We start from the raw sequence: 19,684 nt of genomic DNA, 5'->3' as shown, positions 1-19,684 counted from the left end.
ATGACAGTGATGTTTCTGGCAGGGAAAAGTGGCCCACAGGGATGTTAGACTGAGTTCGTGAGCAAGAGGAAGCCTGGTCATTGTTTCAGGGCCTTGGTTCATTGTTACATACCTACAGAACTTCTGAGAAAATGGAATAGGATTACCCACATTGGAATGACTCTGGTGGGCCTGAGATCTAAATTCCTCTATAAAGGAGACTTTTCCCAGGCTGGGGGATCTCTAAAGTTTGAATTTCCAGGATGTTTATTTATTGACCAAATGAGTGAAAATGTATAAGGTCTGGTTTGTATAATAACTTAGGGATCCTTGATTTAGGGGAATGTTCATCTTCCTTCCCCAAGTTTTCCCAGGCCTTACCTCATCAGTCTGATCCAGGGTCCACACAGGACATAGGTCTTTCTTTGGTCCCGTTGATATTTTGGGCATCACCTTGGCTGATTGTCTTGTCCTAGTTTAACCTCTGCCTGAAGCTGAGCTGGACTCAGACCCTTGAAGCTGTCTCTCTGCTCACCCTGAGATAGTCAGATTATGCACCCTGTCAGAACAGGAACATTCAACTTACAGAAGGGGCAGTAGCTTGGGTAAGGGGAAGCCACATGACCTTGAAATCACATAGACCTGGGTGTGATTCATGGCTCGTCTCACTTCTGAGTGGCGTGGTCAGTGGTAAAAATGGTGTTTTCATCTAGAACACAGGAAGAGGGGGCACCTAGTAGGACCATGGTCCCACTAGAAAGTAGGTAAGTGTTGCAGCCTCCTTAGAATAGTCTGTGGCTCTCCTCACTCTCACAGTGGTGGGGATTATTTTCATGAGCACAATATTATTCTTTCCCTCCATCATCATCTATTAAACCAACCACGTGAAAGGTAGAGTTGAAGGCAGGTGATTACTACTGTAGAGAAAATAAATAAATTTTTACAGTGTTTATATTATAGGGAGAGAGAAAACCAATACAGAGACTCATAATGCATCTGATAGTATTAAGTGTTTTGGAGGAGAAAAGTAAAAGGTAAATAGAGGATGACTGGTATTGCATGATGAATGCAATGGCTAGAAATGCCACCTCATCTGGAAACGATCACATAGGAACAGTGAGGGAGAAAGTCATGGACATTACTGGAAGAAAAACTTCAGCAGAGGGGACAGTGCTTATGATGACCTTGCATTGGGAGTATGTGTGTCATGCTGGGGAAACACAAGAAGGCTGCAATGATTTTCAGTAGATGAGAAGAACACTCTGGGGAATGGGATAATAAAGAGGACAAGATTATGAGATAACTCATGGGCTGTGGAGAAAAACTGGCCTTTACTCAGCAGAATGAGAAGCTGTACCAGTTAGCTTTTGCTGTGTAACAAGTAATCCTAAAAATTTAGTGCAGTAAAATAACAAACTTGTATTACTTTTTTTTATTTCTGTGAGTTGACTGGGAGTTTCTTTTCCTCTGGGTTGGCTCAGCTGGGGTGGATAGTATGGGGTGGCCTCATTCACATAGCTGACAGTGAGCTCGATGGCAGATCTGGTAATGATCCTGTGCCATCAGGTGGGCGCAGGCTCAGGAACATGGAGGTATCTGCAGGATTCCAAGGGTAGCAGAAAAAGACATGCCTCAGTGCAGCAGCCAAAGTAAGTTACACATGGAAGGTGGCGGCCAAATATGTGGATAGTGACAGGAGAATTAGGATAAGCATTTGTGCAAACAATCCATCTTAGAAACATCAGAGGGTTTGCACAGGAAAGTGGCATTCTCTGAGTCACACTTTAATAGTGCTGGAATAATAATGACATTCTCCAGGAGAATGTACCAGATAGAAAGCTGCAGAGATCAGTGGTATCTGTCAGCTACCCCACAGGAATGGAAGTCCAGGAATTCATGGTGTTGCTGATCCTCGAGCCGCCATTTTCAGGAGAGGCAACGACTCACATCCCCACTCTCCTCTTCATGGTGCAGTATTTCTTTGAGCAAATGCATTCTCTCCCTTATGCCGGAGGGGACTTTCTAGTGTCCTTGCTTGTTTAATCTAGACTTTGAATTTCCAGAATGTTGCACTTGGAAAGTTTGTTGAATGAATCAGTGAATGCATGAAAACTTGTTCGATATAATTTAGGGAGCTTTTTAACTCAGGGGAATCCATGGTATAACAAGAAAGGGATGAGTGGAGAAGAGTCCCCAACTGTCCCCGTTTTGATGCACAGGGATGCTCTCTAATCACTAAATTCTTCATAATCACAGGGGAACAAGCCACTGAGGACTGAAATGACGCTCTGTGAGTAATGACAAAACATCCTAAGGCATTGCATTAAACCATTGTCATTTTCTTTCTTTTTCTTTCTCTGACAGAAAATACGGCGCTGGCATGCTAATTGTGTGAGACAACCTGGCCACAGACAGCCACAAAGCACAAAAACAAAACCCAAACTCAGAGAAGAAATAAGAGCGGTGTTTTCCTGGCGTCTACAAGATGCGTTTTATTTTTCCTCTACTTTCTTTTCTAAAAAAAAACAGAACAAAACAAAACAAAAACAAAAAAACCTAAAACGAACATTTAAAGAAACGATCCAAACTTCAGGCGATCGTAGTCAAGCATGATCTTTTATTAAGCCTAGGACGGGAGGAAGGGGAGGAAGTTGAAGCCGGATGTGGAAGCAGAGGGACTGAAAGGCTACAAAACTCAGCCCCTAGGCTGCTCTTGGGACCCTGTGCGGCAAATGAAGGGACCTAAGTTTTATCCCCCACTGCAAGGACATCTCACGTGTTCCCGAGGACATGCTGCTCCCTTTCTTGCCCATCTAGCTATCTAGGGAATGGTTTGCAAAGTTTATTTGTTATCATCTCTAAAGCATTATTTGTGTAGCTTTGGCAAAGGGGTTAGTGACAGACACTGCTGGACCTTTGTGCTATCCTGCGGAACTCTCATTAGCGTCATCAGCTGGAACAAATCTTTGGGATTCTCAACTGGAAGTTGCCAAGCCTACTCAGACTTGGTTGGGATGAGCGAAACAATAATCTCCTGGACAAATCCAGACTGGAAGGATGAACGCTTGATTTTTCTTCCCTAGACGGGAAAAAGCCACCTCTGGCTGCAGTGGTGGCCATGGGACAACAGGACTTCAGGCTACTCTAAAAGTGAGAGAAAGTTGCTTGTGCTTCTACAATGAGAGAAAGAACCCACCTACAGACCAAGCTTTTGCTTTCAAACAGCCCACCACCCGAAAGCTGAGGGACCCATGCTGACGCTAGCCACAGAGAAGTGACACTGTCCCTGTCCCCTGCAATTGTGTCCCATCACCACTTCTTCTATGTCGAGCACTCTCATTTCCTTTGCTCTTGCGTATCTGCCTTGTAGGGATGTGGAACGGGGTGCCAGGCAGGACGGGTCCCCGCTAGCCGGACGCGCTGCCCAGCCGTTCCTGCACCAGCCGCTCACTGAGCTCCCACAGGGCCTGCGCCGTCTCCTCGCTCTGAGCCTGCGCTGAGGGCAGGCAGCGGCAGCAGTTGTTGAAGTACATTCCTCCCAGGCCCTCCATCTCCGGGGCTGCTGCACAGTAGACAGTGGTGGCTGCTCCTTGTTGCTGGAAATCAAAGAAGAAAGAAAAAACTTTAAGAGATGATGGTAGGCACTGGCGAGCTTCCCACACCCTGCCCAGTTGCGGCTGGCTGCCAACGCCACGGGGTACTGAATGCGAAGCAGTGGCCGTAAGAGGTGCAATGGGACTGTCCTGGCAAAACAAGTTTATAAACTCTACTTGTTATATTGGTGTGACTTTCTACACCTCTAACAGGAAAAGGATTTGAAAATAAAAAGACATAGATGCATACGTCATGGGGGAGGGGGAAGACCGACTTCTTCCCAACACGTGAGAACAGAGGTATCCAACCCCTTGGCTTTCCAGCGTGTAATGTAATTTGACATAAGACCTTGCTAGTACTTCTATATGAATTAAACCAACCTCTTTTAATTATGGCCCATCAGGTAGAAAACCCAGGTGGGGTTGGTGTCAGATCTATCTTTTATTCTTTGCCCACGGTGCTGCTAGGGGAGGTGTTTGCAATGCTGTTCAAATGTTTAAGACTTGCACACAGAGAAACATGCTCTTCATACACACACAGAAACACACACACACACACACACACACACACACACACATGAACACACACACCAATGCATTCGGAAAACCTTTGTCAACTGTCTTATGTGTCCTGGATTTACAGCAGGACAGTGGTTGAGTGTACTTTCTCCCCACCCACGTCAAAATGCAAGTTGCAGTGAATGCAATCGATCGCTTTCGGCTCAACTCTGATGCGACAGCGGGGGCCGAGGCTAAGGCTGTGTGTGTGCTGATGGGCACCATGTCGTCTGACTGACAAAGGACTGCCAGGGACACTGTGAAGAAGGCAAGAAATCACTTTGCTTTGCAAGCCATAATTAAAAATAATAGGCTGCTGTTCATAGGGAGACACTGTACACACGGCTCTAATTTAAAACCAATACAGTTTATCTGGCATCTTATGATTATTTATGTGCATCTCAGCCCTTGCTGTAACAACTAATTATCAGCTGGTGGGGGTGGGGTTGCAACTGAGCACTAAAAAGGCAACTACAGAGGAGATTGCCCTTAGGGAAATGTTAAGGTTGTCTGGTTATGGGGGGTCACAGTTTTCTGTCCGCACCCAAAGGTGTATTCCAGAATCACTGGGAACCAGGGCCTTTCTGAGAACCAAGACCCCGAGGCATGACAATTTTAGGGAAGTTCTACAAAGCAGACTTGGGGTTTTGTGTTTTGTTTTGGCTTCAAATTCTGTGATACAGAGGAAAATGAAACAATCATATGCATCCAAATGACCTGATCATGGAAAGGGTGGGGACTGTGAGAGAGACAGAGACTCAAGTTTGGATAATACTGGTTGGACGCCATTGGACAAGACCCACTAGTCCAGAAGTTGAACAATTGACTTGCTTTGAGCTTCATTAAATAATCACTGATTTGTTACCTGCCCATTCCTTACCCTGCCCACTTCTCAGATAGCCAGTGAATGTCTTAGATGCAGCTGTTTCTTTCCCAGTTGATTTGTGAGTTCCAAGTCTAACGGCAATGAGTTCATGTTGTCCGAATTTCCTTTCACTGAATTATTATTCCTAATAACTCTCAGCTTAGCACCTGGCACATTGATCTACAGACTTTCCCTAGGTTTATCCAACTCCTCGGACTCCCATGCTAGAAAAAGGGGAAGCAAAAGTGCCTCTACAGATGAATGGGAGACCTAGGAAGCTTATCCAGGTAATTCAAGTCAAAATATCCTTGGCTTCACAGTTCTTAGAATGCAAGTGGAGACACTGCTTTGTACAAATTTTAGAATAGGTGTCTTGGGTTTCCATTTTACTTTGAAGCTACCAAGTCTACAGAGAGTGGTTCAGTGACCTCCTCTGCACTCCCAAATGGTGAGAGCATCCAGTCAGCTCATGTCCAAGTGTCACCCCCACAACCCTGGTGTGGTTATAACACAGCCTTCATGCATCAAGGCGGACCTGTATTTCTCAGGATTTGCCCATCCTGAGAAAAGTCCAAGGGAAGGCAAAACAAAGAAAGAAGGAAAGAAAGAAAGAAAGAAAGAAAGAAAGAAAGAAAGAAAGAAAGAAAGAAAGAAAGACAGTCTTGGGAAAGCAAAAAAGTCAAATTCTTCCAAGCCCAATGTAGTATTTGGCTAATTTGACCTTCTAAAATGATATCAAATTTCACTGTAGCATTGTTCAAACAGTATTTTTACAAAGAAATTCTGTGGTCACATTGATTCAGAATCGCGTGGATGGGGGGTAGGGGTTGTGCATTCACTCTCTGTAGAGTCTGCAAGCAATTGGCTGCATTTCCTGTGAACCCACATTTGGCTACCATGCTGAAAACCGTGCATTTCAGAGAAGCCCATTTTTTTCTGTTTTCAATCAATAACTAACTTTGATTCTTTTGCCACCGGGCTTGATGTACAATCCAAATGCCCTCAGCATAGTTCTGGCTTTTATAGAGCCACAACACAGAGGGGAGGCTCCTAAAAGCAAGAACCACCTTCTCCACTCCTAAGACCAATTGTGCACATTTGGTTTTCTTCCCATGCTAAGCAATTAAGTAGCAGTGACAATGTCTTATGGGTCCCATGCCCACCTCCCCTTTGTCTTTGTGGGGAATTCTCTTTCCAGCTGTCCCAGAGGCAACCTCTGAGTGACATCTTTATAGGATCAGATATGACAACAGTTTAATAACGAGTTCTCATTTTGGGCTCATCAGCTTTTTGGTCTGCGTATCATCAGAATGAGACCAAGCCATTTTTGCAAAATCTCATTAGTAAACAAGCCAGTACTGCTGATACAAGATGAAACATTTTTAAACACGTTAAAAAAATTTAAAGCGCACTTTAATCACCATCAAATGACTTTCATGCCACTTTTTGGGGCATCAGTACATAATTCAGAAAAGATGACAGAGCCATGCAAAGGAAATAATGTTAACAATGCCAATGTACAATATCGGAAGCCGTGACTTGCCAGTTGCCACTATTGCTTACTGATCTACTGTGACAAAATAATAACACCTTGACATGTAAACACTCACCAGAGGCAAGGGCTCTCCTAAATGATTTTTTGAGAACAACTGATTGGTAAGTTGCATGCTAATTGTGGAATGGCAGAGAAGTAGCACCTCCAATCCGCAGTCAAGGCGGTGAGTCAGGGTGTGGACAACTCACGACTGAGAATAGCTGGGAAGTCCAGTAGAATCTTTAATCATGCCTGAATGCCCTTTCCTATCTAGCCCAACATTTGTGAGCTTCCAGAGAAGAACTGGGCCATCAATCTTTGCAGCGTATGTAAAATTACCCAGGATTCTTGTTTGGGATTAAGCTAAGAGCATCTTGGTGATAGGGGTGCATCATTCTCTTTCAGAAATCATTTGTCATATCTGAAGCTCCATCTTCAACTACAGAAAGGTGGGATTTAGGAAGCAGTTGCTGTTTGTGTTTGAGGCCCTGAGATCTAAATTATCCATCCTTCTAAAACCCTTTGTTGGGATGAAAATGTTAAGTAGCCGCTTTTCATCAACAGTTATTTGATAACTGGTAGCCATCAATTTTTCGCTGTCAGCACAGAATACAAATGAATATTGACTCCTTTAAAGGAAAAAGTGCAGAGGTTTCTGATAAACAATACATGGCAAAGAAAAAAAATCCCACATATTGATATCTGTAAAGCATTGGTTAGTACTCTGACATAATACGTTCTAATAAGGACATATGTCACAGGATTAGGTGTAGTTTTCAGGTTTCTCTACTTTAATATGCATGCTTATTTAAAAGAAAGAATAGATTCCCATTTTCAAGTAGATGTAACTATGAGATGCACTTACAAATAGACACAATACCATGGCGTATCTCTATATTCAATGATTTCAAGAGCAGTAGACTTTCTAAGATTGCTTTGTTATAGACACTGCACAGCAGATACTCAATTAATCAGTTTGTGCAAAAAGTAGGCTGTGAAAGGGAACATGGTACACAGACTGTAGCCCTGAGGACCCCGAGGGCAGGAAAGGAGGGCCATCCTTTTGGAGGTGGGTAGTAACTACAGAGCTGAACTCCCAGGACAAAGAAGTGTCCCCAAGTGAGCAGGTTTGACAACAAAAGAAAAGACAGTGTCTCTCCAAACCCTTAGAGCCTTCATTGCTCCTCATCCAGGGTCTATTAAGCAAAACAAACCCTTCCCAGAGGCACTCTTGGCCACCTACTCCTGGGAGTGCAATGATAATGGACCACAGAAGAGTGGTATGTGTGAAGGGTGAGTACTAACCTTGTGTGTGCAGTAAGTGGCTGGCTTCACCCCTTCTCTGTATTTCCTTGGCTCTCAGTAACATGCACACAAGGCAGTCTGTAACTGCCCTGTCTGACAGGTGTGGCCTGGTGTTCCAGAGTTCATCTCCAGACACCTTGGTGTTCAGGATGTAGCTCTTCCTAGAAACAATTATGGTTTGAAAGACAAACAGAAGCAAGCTGTTCTAAGAGGTGATGTGCTTACTACTTACTGCCAAGGGCAACTTTTCAGTGGGCAAACTGATCCTGTATTCCTTCAGACCATGGAGTCCTGCAGTTTACACAACACTGAGGCTCACAGGCCTCTCTGACTGGAGTGGCCACAGTCCACTGTCTTCCTCCACTGTTATATATATTGCATAATTAAATTGCAATTAGTGCTAATCGGCAAGGAGGCAAACTTCCCCCAAATCTTGGGAGGCAGTAGAAGAGCACAGCGAGCCCATGGAAAGGACTCTATGCGCCAAACTGTTCGGTTTTCCAGTTGAGTTTCGGCCAGTGGGGACTTTTCAAACAGTAACAGTGACCAATATTTATCAAGATGTTACCATTTGCCAGACACCTGCAGAAAGCTTCATAAGCATTGTATTCTAACCCTTATGCTGCTCCAGAGATGGGAACCACTGGCATCTTCATGTGTGGAGAACCCAAAAACTCATCCCTGTGTATAGAAAAGCCCGCTTAGTACCAGAGATCAAAAGCAACTTGTCTGCAGACACACGAATGATCACGTAGATGGTCCACTCGTGGCTTCCTCTTACGTGTCTCCCATTTGCCTCAAGCTTCTTTATGCTGTTTTCCTTTCCCTGCCCCCCCACCCAGGACACATCTCACCACAGAGTGACACTCTGATGTGGCATGAAATTCAATGTGTGGGCTCTTAGGTGCTCACCTGAGCAATGCTCAAAGGAGATTTTCCATTGTTGATTTAGTTAGGGAGCTAAATTGAAATTATATCCATTTGGATTAACAAAAATGAAGGCTCAGCACTGCCTCGGATGATTCAACAGCAAATGACCCTTAATAAAAATGTCACCTGATCCAAAATGCCACCTCTAGGCACCAGATCTGCAGAGTTAAGGAATCCATTCTTTGGCAAAAGACTTTTTCAAAGTGTGAACACCAAAACCAGTGGAAACTAAGCCATCTCCATCTTAATAAATTCTAGGATGAGTGTGGATTTTCATAGGTGCATGCTCTGACATGCTTCTTTGGTTTGTGAGAAAACTGAACCAACCTTTTTCCTTCCCTCCCAATAAATCCCTGGAAAATTCAATTCTACAAATTCCTAACAACGGATTTCTACAAAAGCTTTGAACGATACATGCTTAGATACATGCAAATACTTCGTGTAGATATTGACATATAACTTTCTTCCCAAGCCCTTGAGAGTTCTGCTAACCCAGAGGATGTTTCTAACATTTATTGCAGAAGGGGAATGTGCTACTTTTCTCACATGGAAAGATCAGAAGAACACATATTTGCTTTCAGACTTTAAAAGTGTTGTGAGTGTGTTCTGAAGAAGACATTCAGATGACACTGAGTCTCTTTGCCCTGTGGAGGGTAACATGCCTACTTCTAACACAAGGGGCTTGCCAACATGTTCTGGGATTTACCTATTGCCACAAGGAAAGCAGGCTCACAAATGTTGCAAAAATCAGGTTCCTTTTTAGATGATTCTCCCACACAGGTTCCGTGGGCCATTCCCCATCTGACACAGAGGGTACAGTTCATGGGGAAGCTTTGATGGTAGTTGATTGAGGGAGACCTAAGCCATGAACTATGCCAATCTATCACTATAAATGCAGTTTGTTCAAGCACAGACCACCACCAATTTGCAAAGACCGCCTTGATGGAAACAAAAGAGGAGGAAAAATGTCAATTTTTAAATGCCGTATACTCAGGGAGATTTTCTGAACTGACTTGGGGTCTTCCCTGTTTGGAGGGCCAGCATCCCAAATACGTCATCCCCAAGTCTGAGACAGGTTCCTGACAAAACACATGCTATACTCGCAAGATCACTGAGGAGTTTTAAGAGGCTGCTGTGAAAGCCAGAGTAGAATAAGTTGGAAAGTCTGCAGGAGCATTGCTCCTACTCCTCAGAAACGTTTGCAAAAACAACCCTTCAGACCAGAGTTCCAGATGCAAAACTGGAAAGAATTTTTAGCAGGCAGAACAATGTAGTTGTCTTCACTAGCCTTAGAACTGAGAGAGATGTAAGCAGCCAATCCCAGCCATCCAAAGGAGTCCAAAGCCATGTTCGCTCTGGGAAGACCAGGCCAGGGAGGACTTGAACAGAGGTTACTGGAAGGATTGAGGAGCAGAATCTTGGTAAGAGAGATGCTAATCTTGGTAAGGAGGGATCTTGGTAAGCACTCAGGGTTGTGTTGTCAAGTCAATTCACTGTAGTACATTTTTCCTTGAAATAAAGGAACTCCTTTCATGCCTTCCTCATGCTCCAGAATTCTTGCTACCAATGTCCTGAGGGTTTCATGACAAATTTATGTCTGGTTTTAAAGGAATAGAGGCATAATACACACAAGTGTTTCATCTTTCTGAGACCTGCTGTTATTATGGGACCTACAGATACACTTTGGTGGGGAGTGGGGCAAGGGGTCCTTCTAATGAGGGAAGGAAAAAGGATTGACTTATGGACAACCCATGCAGCTGACTTTAAGCATCTCCGTCCACTTCCCCTTGGTACCTGTCAAAGGTGTTGTAGAACTGACCAGACCTGAGGGATTCTCAGAAATAATGGAAGGTATTATTTACTGTGTCCTATATCCATGGAAAAATTGTCCAGGTACACTCTGTGGATGCTTCCTGGAATAGCCACATTGCTCAAAGTAGTTTCGTTTTGAATAGAGCATGCTCTTGCTGGGAAGGAAAATTGCACCGGGGTATCCATTCCTCCTTGAGTTATTTTGAAATGGCCAAACAGAAGAGCCATAGACATTTTCCACTGAAATAAGCATTTTACTGAGAGGCATCATCCTCCCACATGGGACAAATCTGATGGTGTGTCAGTGGGCCACCTCAATGCCAGCGTTGAAGGACTGCTGGGTGTTCATAAGATATATAAAAAGATATTTAGCTCATGTTAATTTGAAACATATCACATTTTTGCTCTACTTCTTTACCCTTGTTATAGCTCGCTCTGTATACTGTATATAAATATATGCCTCTGTAGTCACCATATAGACTGAAATAAAACTTCAAAATCATCACCAGGCAGAATTAATGGGCTCACTTCTAATATAATGGTGCAAAGAATATCTTCGTCACATAGGTGGAACCATTTTCTTCTTCCCTTCTGCACAGAATGACTCCACCCAATCTGGCTGCCATATTAGCTCTTGAAGAGAACACAGAGGATGGCTCTGTGAGCAGGTAGGATTTCAGGGCAAAGACAAACAAGCTGTTCATGTAGATTTTAAGGGTGACAGTTCCTTTACATGCACGTCATATATATATATTCCACAACAGTACTGAAAAGACATTGGGTGTGGGGTGGAAAACAACCGGGACTCTGATGGGACCACGTCATGGGAAGAAATTAACTCTTAACTCTGTCTTCCCCAAGATGAATTAAGAGGATGTACTTTGCAATAATTCAGATCTCCCGGGCAAGCCCCAGGGTCTGGCCCCATCCTGTCAAGCCGGGCAGGTCTTGGTTGGGTATGTGCCTCTTCATAGGGAGCTCAATGGAACAGATCATTTCTCAGGCTCAAAGATGCAGGCCTTGTTAATATTTCATTTAGAACATACTGTGGAGAGTGTCTCATTTATATTACTTCCATAATTAATGGTGATAGCTTAGGCACTGCCTTTTCACGGAGAGATCTCTTCACAGTGGTCGATGGGTAATGAGAAACAATAGATATTTCATTCACCAGCAGCTTGTTGGTAGTTAGTAGGAAATGATCGTGTGTGTTGTTACTTTAATTGCCAGGGTAAATAATTCTGCCTCGGTGTTAGTGAGCATTTTAAAGCACTTGATGCACATAGACTAGAAACAAAACAAACAAAAAAAATTACCTTGATTATGCAACACCTTAGCATAGAAAGTTACAAAGGTATGTCTTTTTTAAAAATTGTATTCTATCATGCAAATATTATCTCAATATGCATGTGCTCACTACTCATCTACTATATTTTAGGAAATACAATTAGGCCACCTTTCTCTTTTTCTATGTAGACTGTAAATAACTGTAGATCTTTCTCTTGTTTCCCTATGTAAATATATGTAAATACTAATAAGCTATGCATGCTGATATTCTAGGCAATTTCAGGTACTTTTATAATCTGAGGGCATGCACTTGAACTGGTTTGTTAAAGGGGGGATCTCTCAAACTCTTTAAAGCTGAATAGAAATTAAAGATTTCTTCCTAGATTGTCATGGATTCTTTTGTTTGTCTTTTCTTCCCCTAATGGACCCTCATTCCATCATCTTCTCACAGGGAAAAGGTGCTGAGTATATCCTGAACCCAGGAACACTAGCGGAGCTGTTTGGTTTGGGTTTTTCCATGGGTTTTAAAAACAGAAACTCTAATGGAGTTTTCAGAAAACCTTCTAGAATCATAAATAAGGTTTCTTTGGATTTTTCTAGAAATAGATTCTTATGTGAAAATAATTCTTCTTGTTTCCTCCCTGTGTGCCGAACTCAGTGCAAAAAAAAAGTTTATGAAAAAGTCCTATCATTCCCATTTTAAAGATGTAAAACTTCACACTCAAGACTAGGTACTCTTCTGAAGTCACAAAATTATCAGATTCCTCCAAACCTTTCCTGCATACAAAGTATCAATAAATCTTCTCTGCCAAGGGCTGAAGATTAAATAATTTAAACTCTGTGGGTGTTCTACTTTCTGTTGCAACTACTCAACTCTGCTTTATCTGGTGCCAAAGTGGCCATGGCCAACAGGCACACAAATGATCATGGCTGTGTCTCAATAAAGCTTTATTCACAAAAGCAGACAGGCAGGCAAATCTGGTGCACAAGCCATAATTTGCCAACCTCTGCTTCATATATCATCAAAACTCAGTTCTTTTCAGCAGGTCATTAACACTTCTCCTTTTGAGAATGTGCATGTGTTTGAAGGACTGAGAAATAGTTCAGTCAGCTGAAAATGCTCCACCCTGTTCCTGCAAGCACCACCTCTCTTTGTAGAAATCAGGAAATAATAAGGAGATTGGCAACGGTGAAATCACCTGAGCTTATAAATCCAGGTGTCTTTCCCAGCTGAATTGCTTTGTCAGGTTTCAATTTGGTTATCTTTTGTTTTCATAAATGGAGATGGGAGAAAACAGTAAAAGAGACAGAAGTTTAAAAAAAATAAAGAAGAAAGGAAAAACAAAAGACACCCAACAACTCTCACTTTTCAATGAGAGGAAGGCCATTACCTCCGGTATCTATGGAAACCAAGCAGTGCACACACTTTTTAATGGCTGGAAAACAGTGTTTGTGTTTGAAGATGTTTTGCCCAAGTATGATGCTCCAGTGTAAATGCGTTAATTGACAGTTTCCTTCGGGACTTTTTTATTGAAGTTTCCAAACTTAATTTGATGGCACAAGGAACTCCCTGGAGCCCTTGAAGAATGCTGCAAAGTTAGGTCTTTAGAAAATGGAGCCAGCTTGGGCACTGTGTATAAATCCAAACTGACTCTCCTGCCGAGTAAGTGAAGACGCAGTCCTCATTTCCTGTAGTTTTCCATTAACCAAGCCTCTTCGCTCACCTGGAGAAGGGAGAGGCCCCTTCTGACCTCTCCCGAGCAAGAATTGAACCTGGCTCTCTAGTCCAGGAGGGAGTTGGAAAGGCAGAAGGAGCTGGGTGTTGGGGTTGGCTGGATGGCAGTATGGCACGGTAGAAAGAGCCCAGGAGCCAGAATCTTTCCTTTATCACCAGTAGCTCTATAACAAACCACTGGGCCTCAGTCTCATCATGTGTGAGGTGGGCAGAACAACATCCCCTTCATCGGGATCTTGTAAGCACTAGTAATAACATTTGGTCATTTTCTGGGTATACAACAAAAACCAGTTCAGATAGCTACAATTCTGTGTAAGGTTAAAGAAGGAGGCAACACAGATCAAAGAATCTTGTGTTTCCTTCATTCAAGGGACTTAAACGTAGGGGGAATTTCTGCCCTCTAGGCTAGAAGTTCAAGTAGCCGTCGCCCTTCTCTAAGCCCACTCAGCTTCTCTGGGTACCACTGTGGCGGCTGTGAATCTCACTGTGCCTCTGGCCACAGGGGGCCAGAACCAAGTTCATATCCGTGTCCTGGAGATACCAGCACTGGAACAACTACTATGGTCCTTTGTGAAGCTGCCGTAACATTCCAACTCCCCCCGCCCCCAGGGGCCCTTTATATGACATCTCCCCTCTCCAAATATCTGTGTGCAACGATAGCTAGGAATAGAGTACACACACAGTATCACAGCTGAATGAGCAAGTGTGGTTTTTAAAACAGTGCACTGACAGTGTACAATCTGGATGGGGTGGAAGGGCAGTGACTACAACTTTTTTTTCAAATGTTTTATTTGAAAAATTTTCAAATAAAAATTTGGGGAAATATATCTATCCATCCCCAGGGAGCATTCATTCTGCTTTACAGATGAGAAGTCTAGGGTAGAGAATTCGTATTGGCTGGATTAATATCCTCCACCTAGGAACTGGCCCAGTCCTTTGTGAAATCCATGCCTAGGTGGTTCCAGTGTCCCCCCCACAGTGGGTTCGTAGTACATATCTGTTATGACTTGTAGGGGTCTTTAATGCTACCTCTCTTATTCTGCCATTGAATGTTGCCTCAAAACAGGAAAACTAGTTTTCCTATATTATCTCTAGCCAACAGGCAGCACTTGAGGCCCCTGATGCGCAGTCCACAGCTAGCAGAAGATTAATATGACCCGTGTACAAGGTGGTAAGGTGGGCAGGCTGCCTGGGGACGAGCACAGAGGAAAGGATCCATCAGCTGAGGGCATCAGGAGGGAGCAGATGCAAAGGGTGGGGGCTGCTGGGGTCTGTGTTGCACATGGAGCAGGAGGTAGTTGGGGGGAACCCTCCAGTCTGGTCTGTTGTCCCATACGTGCTCCCCATCTGACTATGAGCAACGCCAGGGTTCAGAAGGTAAAAGACAAGTTCGAGCTGCTCAGTATGATCATGGAGGGGCTGCCTGGGAGCCCGTGCCACCACCATGCCCTATTTAAACTTGCCTCTGGGTCAGGGATCTCTTCCTAGCTGACCCACCTCTCTGCTTTTCCCTCCCGGCACTGGGAGAGCTGCAGCATGCACATCCACCTTCTGGCCCTCCTGCAGGACCCCTGTCACTGCTCCACTTGCTGCCCTTAGGTCGGATCACCCACCCAGGAGCAATCTCATTGCAGCAGTCACATGGCAGGCCTTAGCCCGCTCTGGATATCATTTCTGAACACATCCTGAGTTCTCCACCTCTTGTCCAGGCACAATGTGAGGCCTATGGTGGCCTCAGTGGGGTCCGTGTCATACAGACTGCAATGTCAATAGCAGTGGTAGTCACATGGTGGGAAGGGCCAAGACCTATTATTACTCTCAATGCTCACTTCCCCTCCCCAGGTGCGTGTTAAGGTAAAGAGGACGGCGACAGAGACAAACTGATAAAGTAAAGGAATATCCCCAGCACGGGGAGAACTAAGATCCAAACCCAGTTCATCCCAGTTCAAAGGCCACAGGCACATCTGTGACTAATGTCCTCTGACTCCATGCTCCACACACTCCATGGCGCCCTGGAGTCAGCCATGAGTTTAAACAGCTCATGTGTGAAACGGTCACCTGTGCTCTGTCTGGGACACTGATCCCTCCCGTGGCTGTGTCCACTCCAGTGAGCCTCAGAGAACTTTCTCCTTCTTTCTGAGCTCCATCTCTTGGTCCTCACAGCTCTGCCTTCCAGCCTGGTGTCCTCAGGCTCTGGGGGCACCACGTTTGCCTGCATGTGGTTGGGGACACCTGGCAGTGCTCCCCTAGTAGCGGTCCTCTTCTGCAAGCTGCTTCTCACACAAGGGAGTCTGGCAGGCTGGCCAGACTGGGGTTAAAGGTTTGGCAGGTGTGGATCACCTGGTACACCCTCTGGGATGGTGTTTTGCTGAGCCAACTCTAGCTGGAGCTGTCCTGCCCTCACAGTTAAAAAAAATGCTGAACTCATTATTATGGTGTACACCAAAAAAGTCTTACTCTGCCCCACCCCAGCTGCCGCACCTGATAGGATTCATCCTCCCACAAATGCCGAGCTTGTAAAAAGGAAGTCACATAAATACACCTTGCGACTAAGCCAGGTGCCAGTGAGGATTCTAGCCAGGAGTGTAGCTGGCTTCCAGACAGTCAAGGTGGTTGAAAATCTGTCCACTGCTGGCTGTGCCATTTATAAGTCCTATACAGGTCCCAGATGCCTTCTATGCCAGTTTCTAGGTGCCCAGATGTAGATGTTTTGATGAATTCTTGCAAGAGCCCTGTGGGGGCTTTTATGATAGAGAAATGGCGCTCAGGCAAGTTAACCTAGTTAATAACAAATAAGTTGCATTCATTGAATACTAGTTATGTGCTAGCTGTCTGATGTATGTTAAAGGATTTGTGTGCCTTTAATGTTTCCTGTAAGGGTCCACTGCAAGGATGTTAGATCCTTTTTGAGGAATTTTGTACCAGTCATCGCCAAAGAAAGGCAGGGTTCTAGAGGAAGCCAGCATGGTAAAACCCTTTGTCCAGGTCAAGGAGCAAGTGACAGAATCAAAGAATCCAGTCTTTTGGCTCCAGACTCCCATCATAAATAGGAACAATTCCATAACTGCAGCTGAAACTGTGGCATCGTATACCTACAGGACCAGGTTCTCAACCTTTCAGTAACAGAAGCAACAGACACTTTTGAGGGTCTCAGCTCTGCACTGATTCATAGGCATTATCTTATTTATGTGGTGCCCATCTGATAGATGTGGAGCAAAAGTCCACAAAGGTTAAGCAAATTGCCCAGGGTCACACAGCCACCAAGTAGTGGTGATGGCATTTGAATGTGGGTCATCCATGTTCTTGACCCCGTTGCTACACAGCATCTTGACCCCCTAAGTCTGGCTCACGTGATGATGCCTGTCACTTATCCAGTGGTGGCAAATGTCTCCAGTTAGCTCGCTTTGGGAATACCTCTTACTCCTGCTGTGGTGCTAATTCTGCAATGGAAGCCAAGGATTCACCTGCTCATGCCAGAACAAGCAGGTGATTCCAGATGTTCATTACCCTAAGCCAGTACAATCGTCATCCCAAACCAGGGAGAAGGGGATGGAGAAATTTCTATGAAGGAGGGGAAAAAAAAGCAAGAGAAGAAAGATTTCTTTTACTTTCTTCTCTTATTTACTATTTTCTAAAGTTTCTCTTGTTCTCTAGATTTTAGTAAGAGAGCAGTGGATCTAAATTGTTCTAAGGGCAGATCCATGACTGTTTCAGATTTCAGCTCTACTTCATCCTCAGAGGCTGAGAAATGTAGCTTCCTGCTGATTGAAAAGCCAGAGCCTCGTCTTCAAGACCACAGAATCTTTGGGGCCTATCCTTGAAGTGAGATGCACCCCAACCTTCGCCTTCAGTGCCCTTGTTTTTGCCACAAGAATGAGAAGAAGCATCAGGGAGAGAAAAATAGATTGCCCGGATGTGTGTTCTGTCTGATGTTGCAGAACTATCTTTTTAAGACAATCTCAAAGCCCAGATCAACAACTCATCAGTGAAGGTGAGGGATATGATAAAAAAGTCTGATAATTAAAAAGTACTATTCACACATTGCTTTTATTTTTGTTTAAATCATTCATGTGTGAAAAGCAAGATGGGTGACAGCGGTGTTTTGGTAAATGTTAAACAATGGGCTCATGAGAACAGGTGAAGACTTGGTTTGGAGTGCTGGCCAATTCCCGTGGTGTAAATATTCTCACTGTGAGTGATTTTAGGGAATCAGAGAATGCAGAGTTGGGAAGAGAGATACATACCCAGCTCTGGGGAGCTGGGGAGCTCTACTTGAGCACTCCATTGGTAAGGACCTCTGGAATTCAGCAGTAGGAATTGTTTGAGGAAGAATAAGAGATGTGACAAAACAGGCCAGGGTGTCAGAGCCCTAAAGCCATTGGGGAAGTCAGGCACTGTTGGAAAGCATAAACCTAAACCAAGTTTAGTGAGACACACTTGTGAATTTAGATTTTCTTTTTTTCTTTTTGAGACAGGGTCTCGCTGTGCAGTTCAGGTTGACCTTGAGCTCACTTTGTAGCCCAGGCTGGCCTTGAATGCACAATGATCCTCCTGCCTCAGCCTCCTGAGTGCTGGGATTACAGGCATGCACCACCATGCCCAGCTAGATATATTTAAACTCAGTTCCATAACTTAAAATCAGATACCATTCAAGTATCTCTTTCAGCCCAGGGTAACCATAGTTTCCATCATATATTGAGTTGGTAATGAGTCCTATGCATCTCTGTCAAAGCTTGACACATGGTTTCATGAAATCCTCCAACAACTCTGCAGGATGGGTAATGAGCCCATTTGAAAATGGGAAGACTGATGTTCAAGAAGTCCTTCAAGATCACACAGAGCTCTTGGAAAGTGGCCCCAAACTTGGAATTTCAAATCCCAAATCTGTCTGCTCCAGACCTCACGATTTCTCTAATTCCCCAGGGACTGTGCTCTCTGACTTCAGCATCCGTGAGATCAGAATAAATTTGTCTACCCCTAGAAGTCTCTCACTGAGGGAGATAAAGTCTGAAACCCTCTGGAGGGGGTGGGGAGGCAAGGGTAGAGGAGGAAGTGGAGACCAGGCAGGTGGGTGTCAGGGAGAGTAGAGGGGAAGGGTGCAGGCCAGGTGGGAAGTCCTGGGACTGTGAATTACTTTTCAGGGGATAATGGAAGGCTCTGAACGTATTCCTTTGCCTAACATCATAGGCCTGCTGAGCAGAGATGACCTTCTGCTATCCAGAAGTTTCCAACACACAAAGCACATGTTCTAAGCTGCGGGTGCCCTAGTCTGTGTGCTCCCCAGTTGGCAAGGACACTGAGAAGAGCATGGTGTTCACTCACACTGCACATCTGTGGCATCATCCCACGTGCCAAACCTCTGATTTGCTTCAGATTTCAGGACTTCCTGAAATGAAGGGGCAAACAGGTCCCTACTCACAAAATCTCATGAGAAGAGAGGTGCACCTTATTGATGCTACTGGCCACACTGTCAAGAAGAGTGTTTCCAACAGAGATGTCTTTACTACCTGAGTTAATCATGCCTTTCCCATATGGAAAGACTAGCACTTTCAAATAATAAACAGAAAACAATGATGCAAGAAAGGAAAACAAGTGAAATTTTCTTCCTCTCCACAACTAAAATCCCTGACACATTTGAATGTAGAATTTCAGACTCATCCAGCCACTGATTTTGCTCCAGATTGCTTGCATGGCCACCTAGATTGTTTCTCCCAAATGCAGCCCTTCTCTCATCAGACACAACCTGCACCCTCTCAGGACCAGCCTCTTTGCAGGGAGCAAGCTCCTTGTCTAGACCATCTGGTCTACCCTTCTGGCGACGCGGCACTGTGGTGGGTGGAGGGATGTGCCGCAGGCATCCCCTATTCTGGACCAGGAGGCACTTGTTTCCCCAGCTGCTGTTTGCTAAAGACTGAATTGTCCTCAAGAACTTCCCCCTGCCAGATTAGCAGCTCTACCCAAGTCACACCTTCTGCAGGAGGAAGTCCCAGCAAGAGCTCTCTGGCCTCCTGGCCCCAATCAAAACAGCTTCACAGTGCGCTTAGGACCGGGTAATGCCTCTGCTACTCCTATCACAGTTCAGTCCT

The 19,684-nt window shown here is 44.5% G+C and overlaps 1 protein-coding gene across 1 annotated transcript in view; it reads right to left on the bottom strand.

Moving 5' to 3' along the window:
- Positions 1–2,576: 2,576 nt before the first annotated feature.
- Wwox (WW domain containing oxidoreductase) overlaps positions 2,577–19,684 on the bottom strand; it is a gene marked incomplete at its 5' end in the record, with an annotated part of 919,641 nt that continues 902,533 nt past the window's right edge. Inside the window, 1 exon segment of the mRNA XM_013507098.1 lies at positions 2,577–3,575. Within this exon segment, the coding sequence (XP_013362552.1) occupies positions 3,387–3,575 (189 nt within the window). The 3' untranslated portion in view covers positions 2,577–3,386.

The sequence above is a fragment of the Chinchilla lanigera genome, unplaced genomic scaffold, assembly GCF_000276665.1.
Source record: "Chinchilla lanigera isolate Chin_1 unplaced genomic scaffold, ChiLan1.0 scaffold00121, whole genome shotgun sequence".
NCBI lineage: Eukaryota > Metazoa > Chordata > Mammalia > Rodentia > Chinchillidae > Chinchilla > Chinchilla lanigera.
Note: the sequence above shows the minus strand (reverse complement) of the source record. Positions and strands in the feature narration are given on the sequence as shown.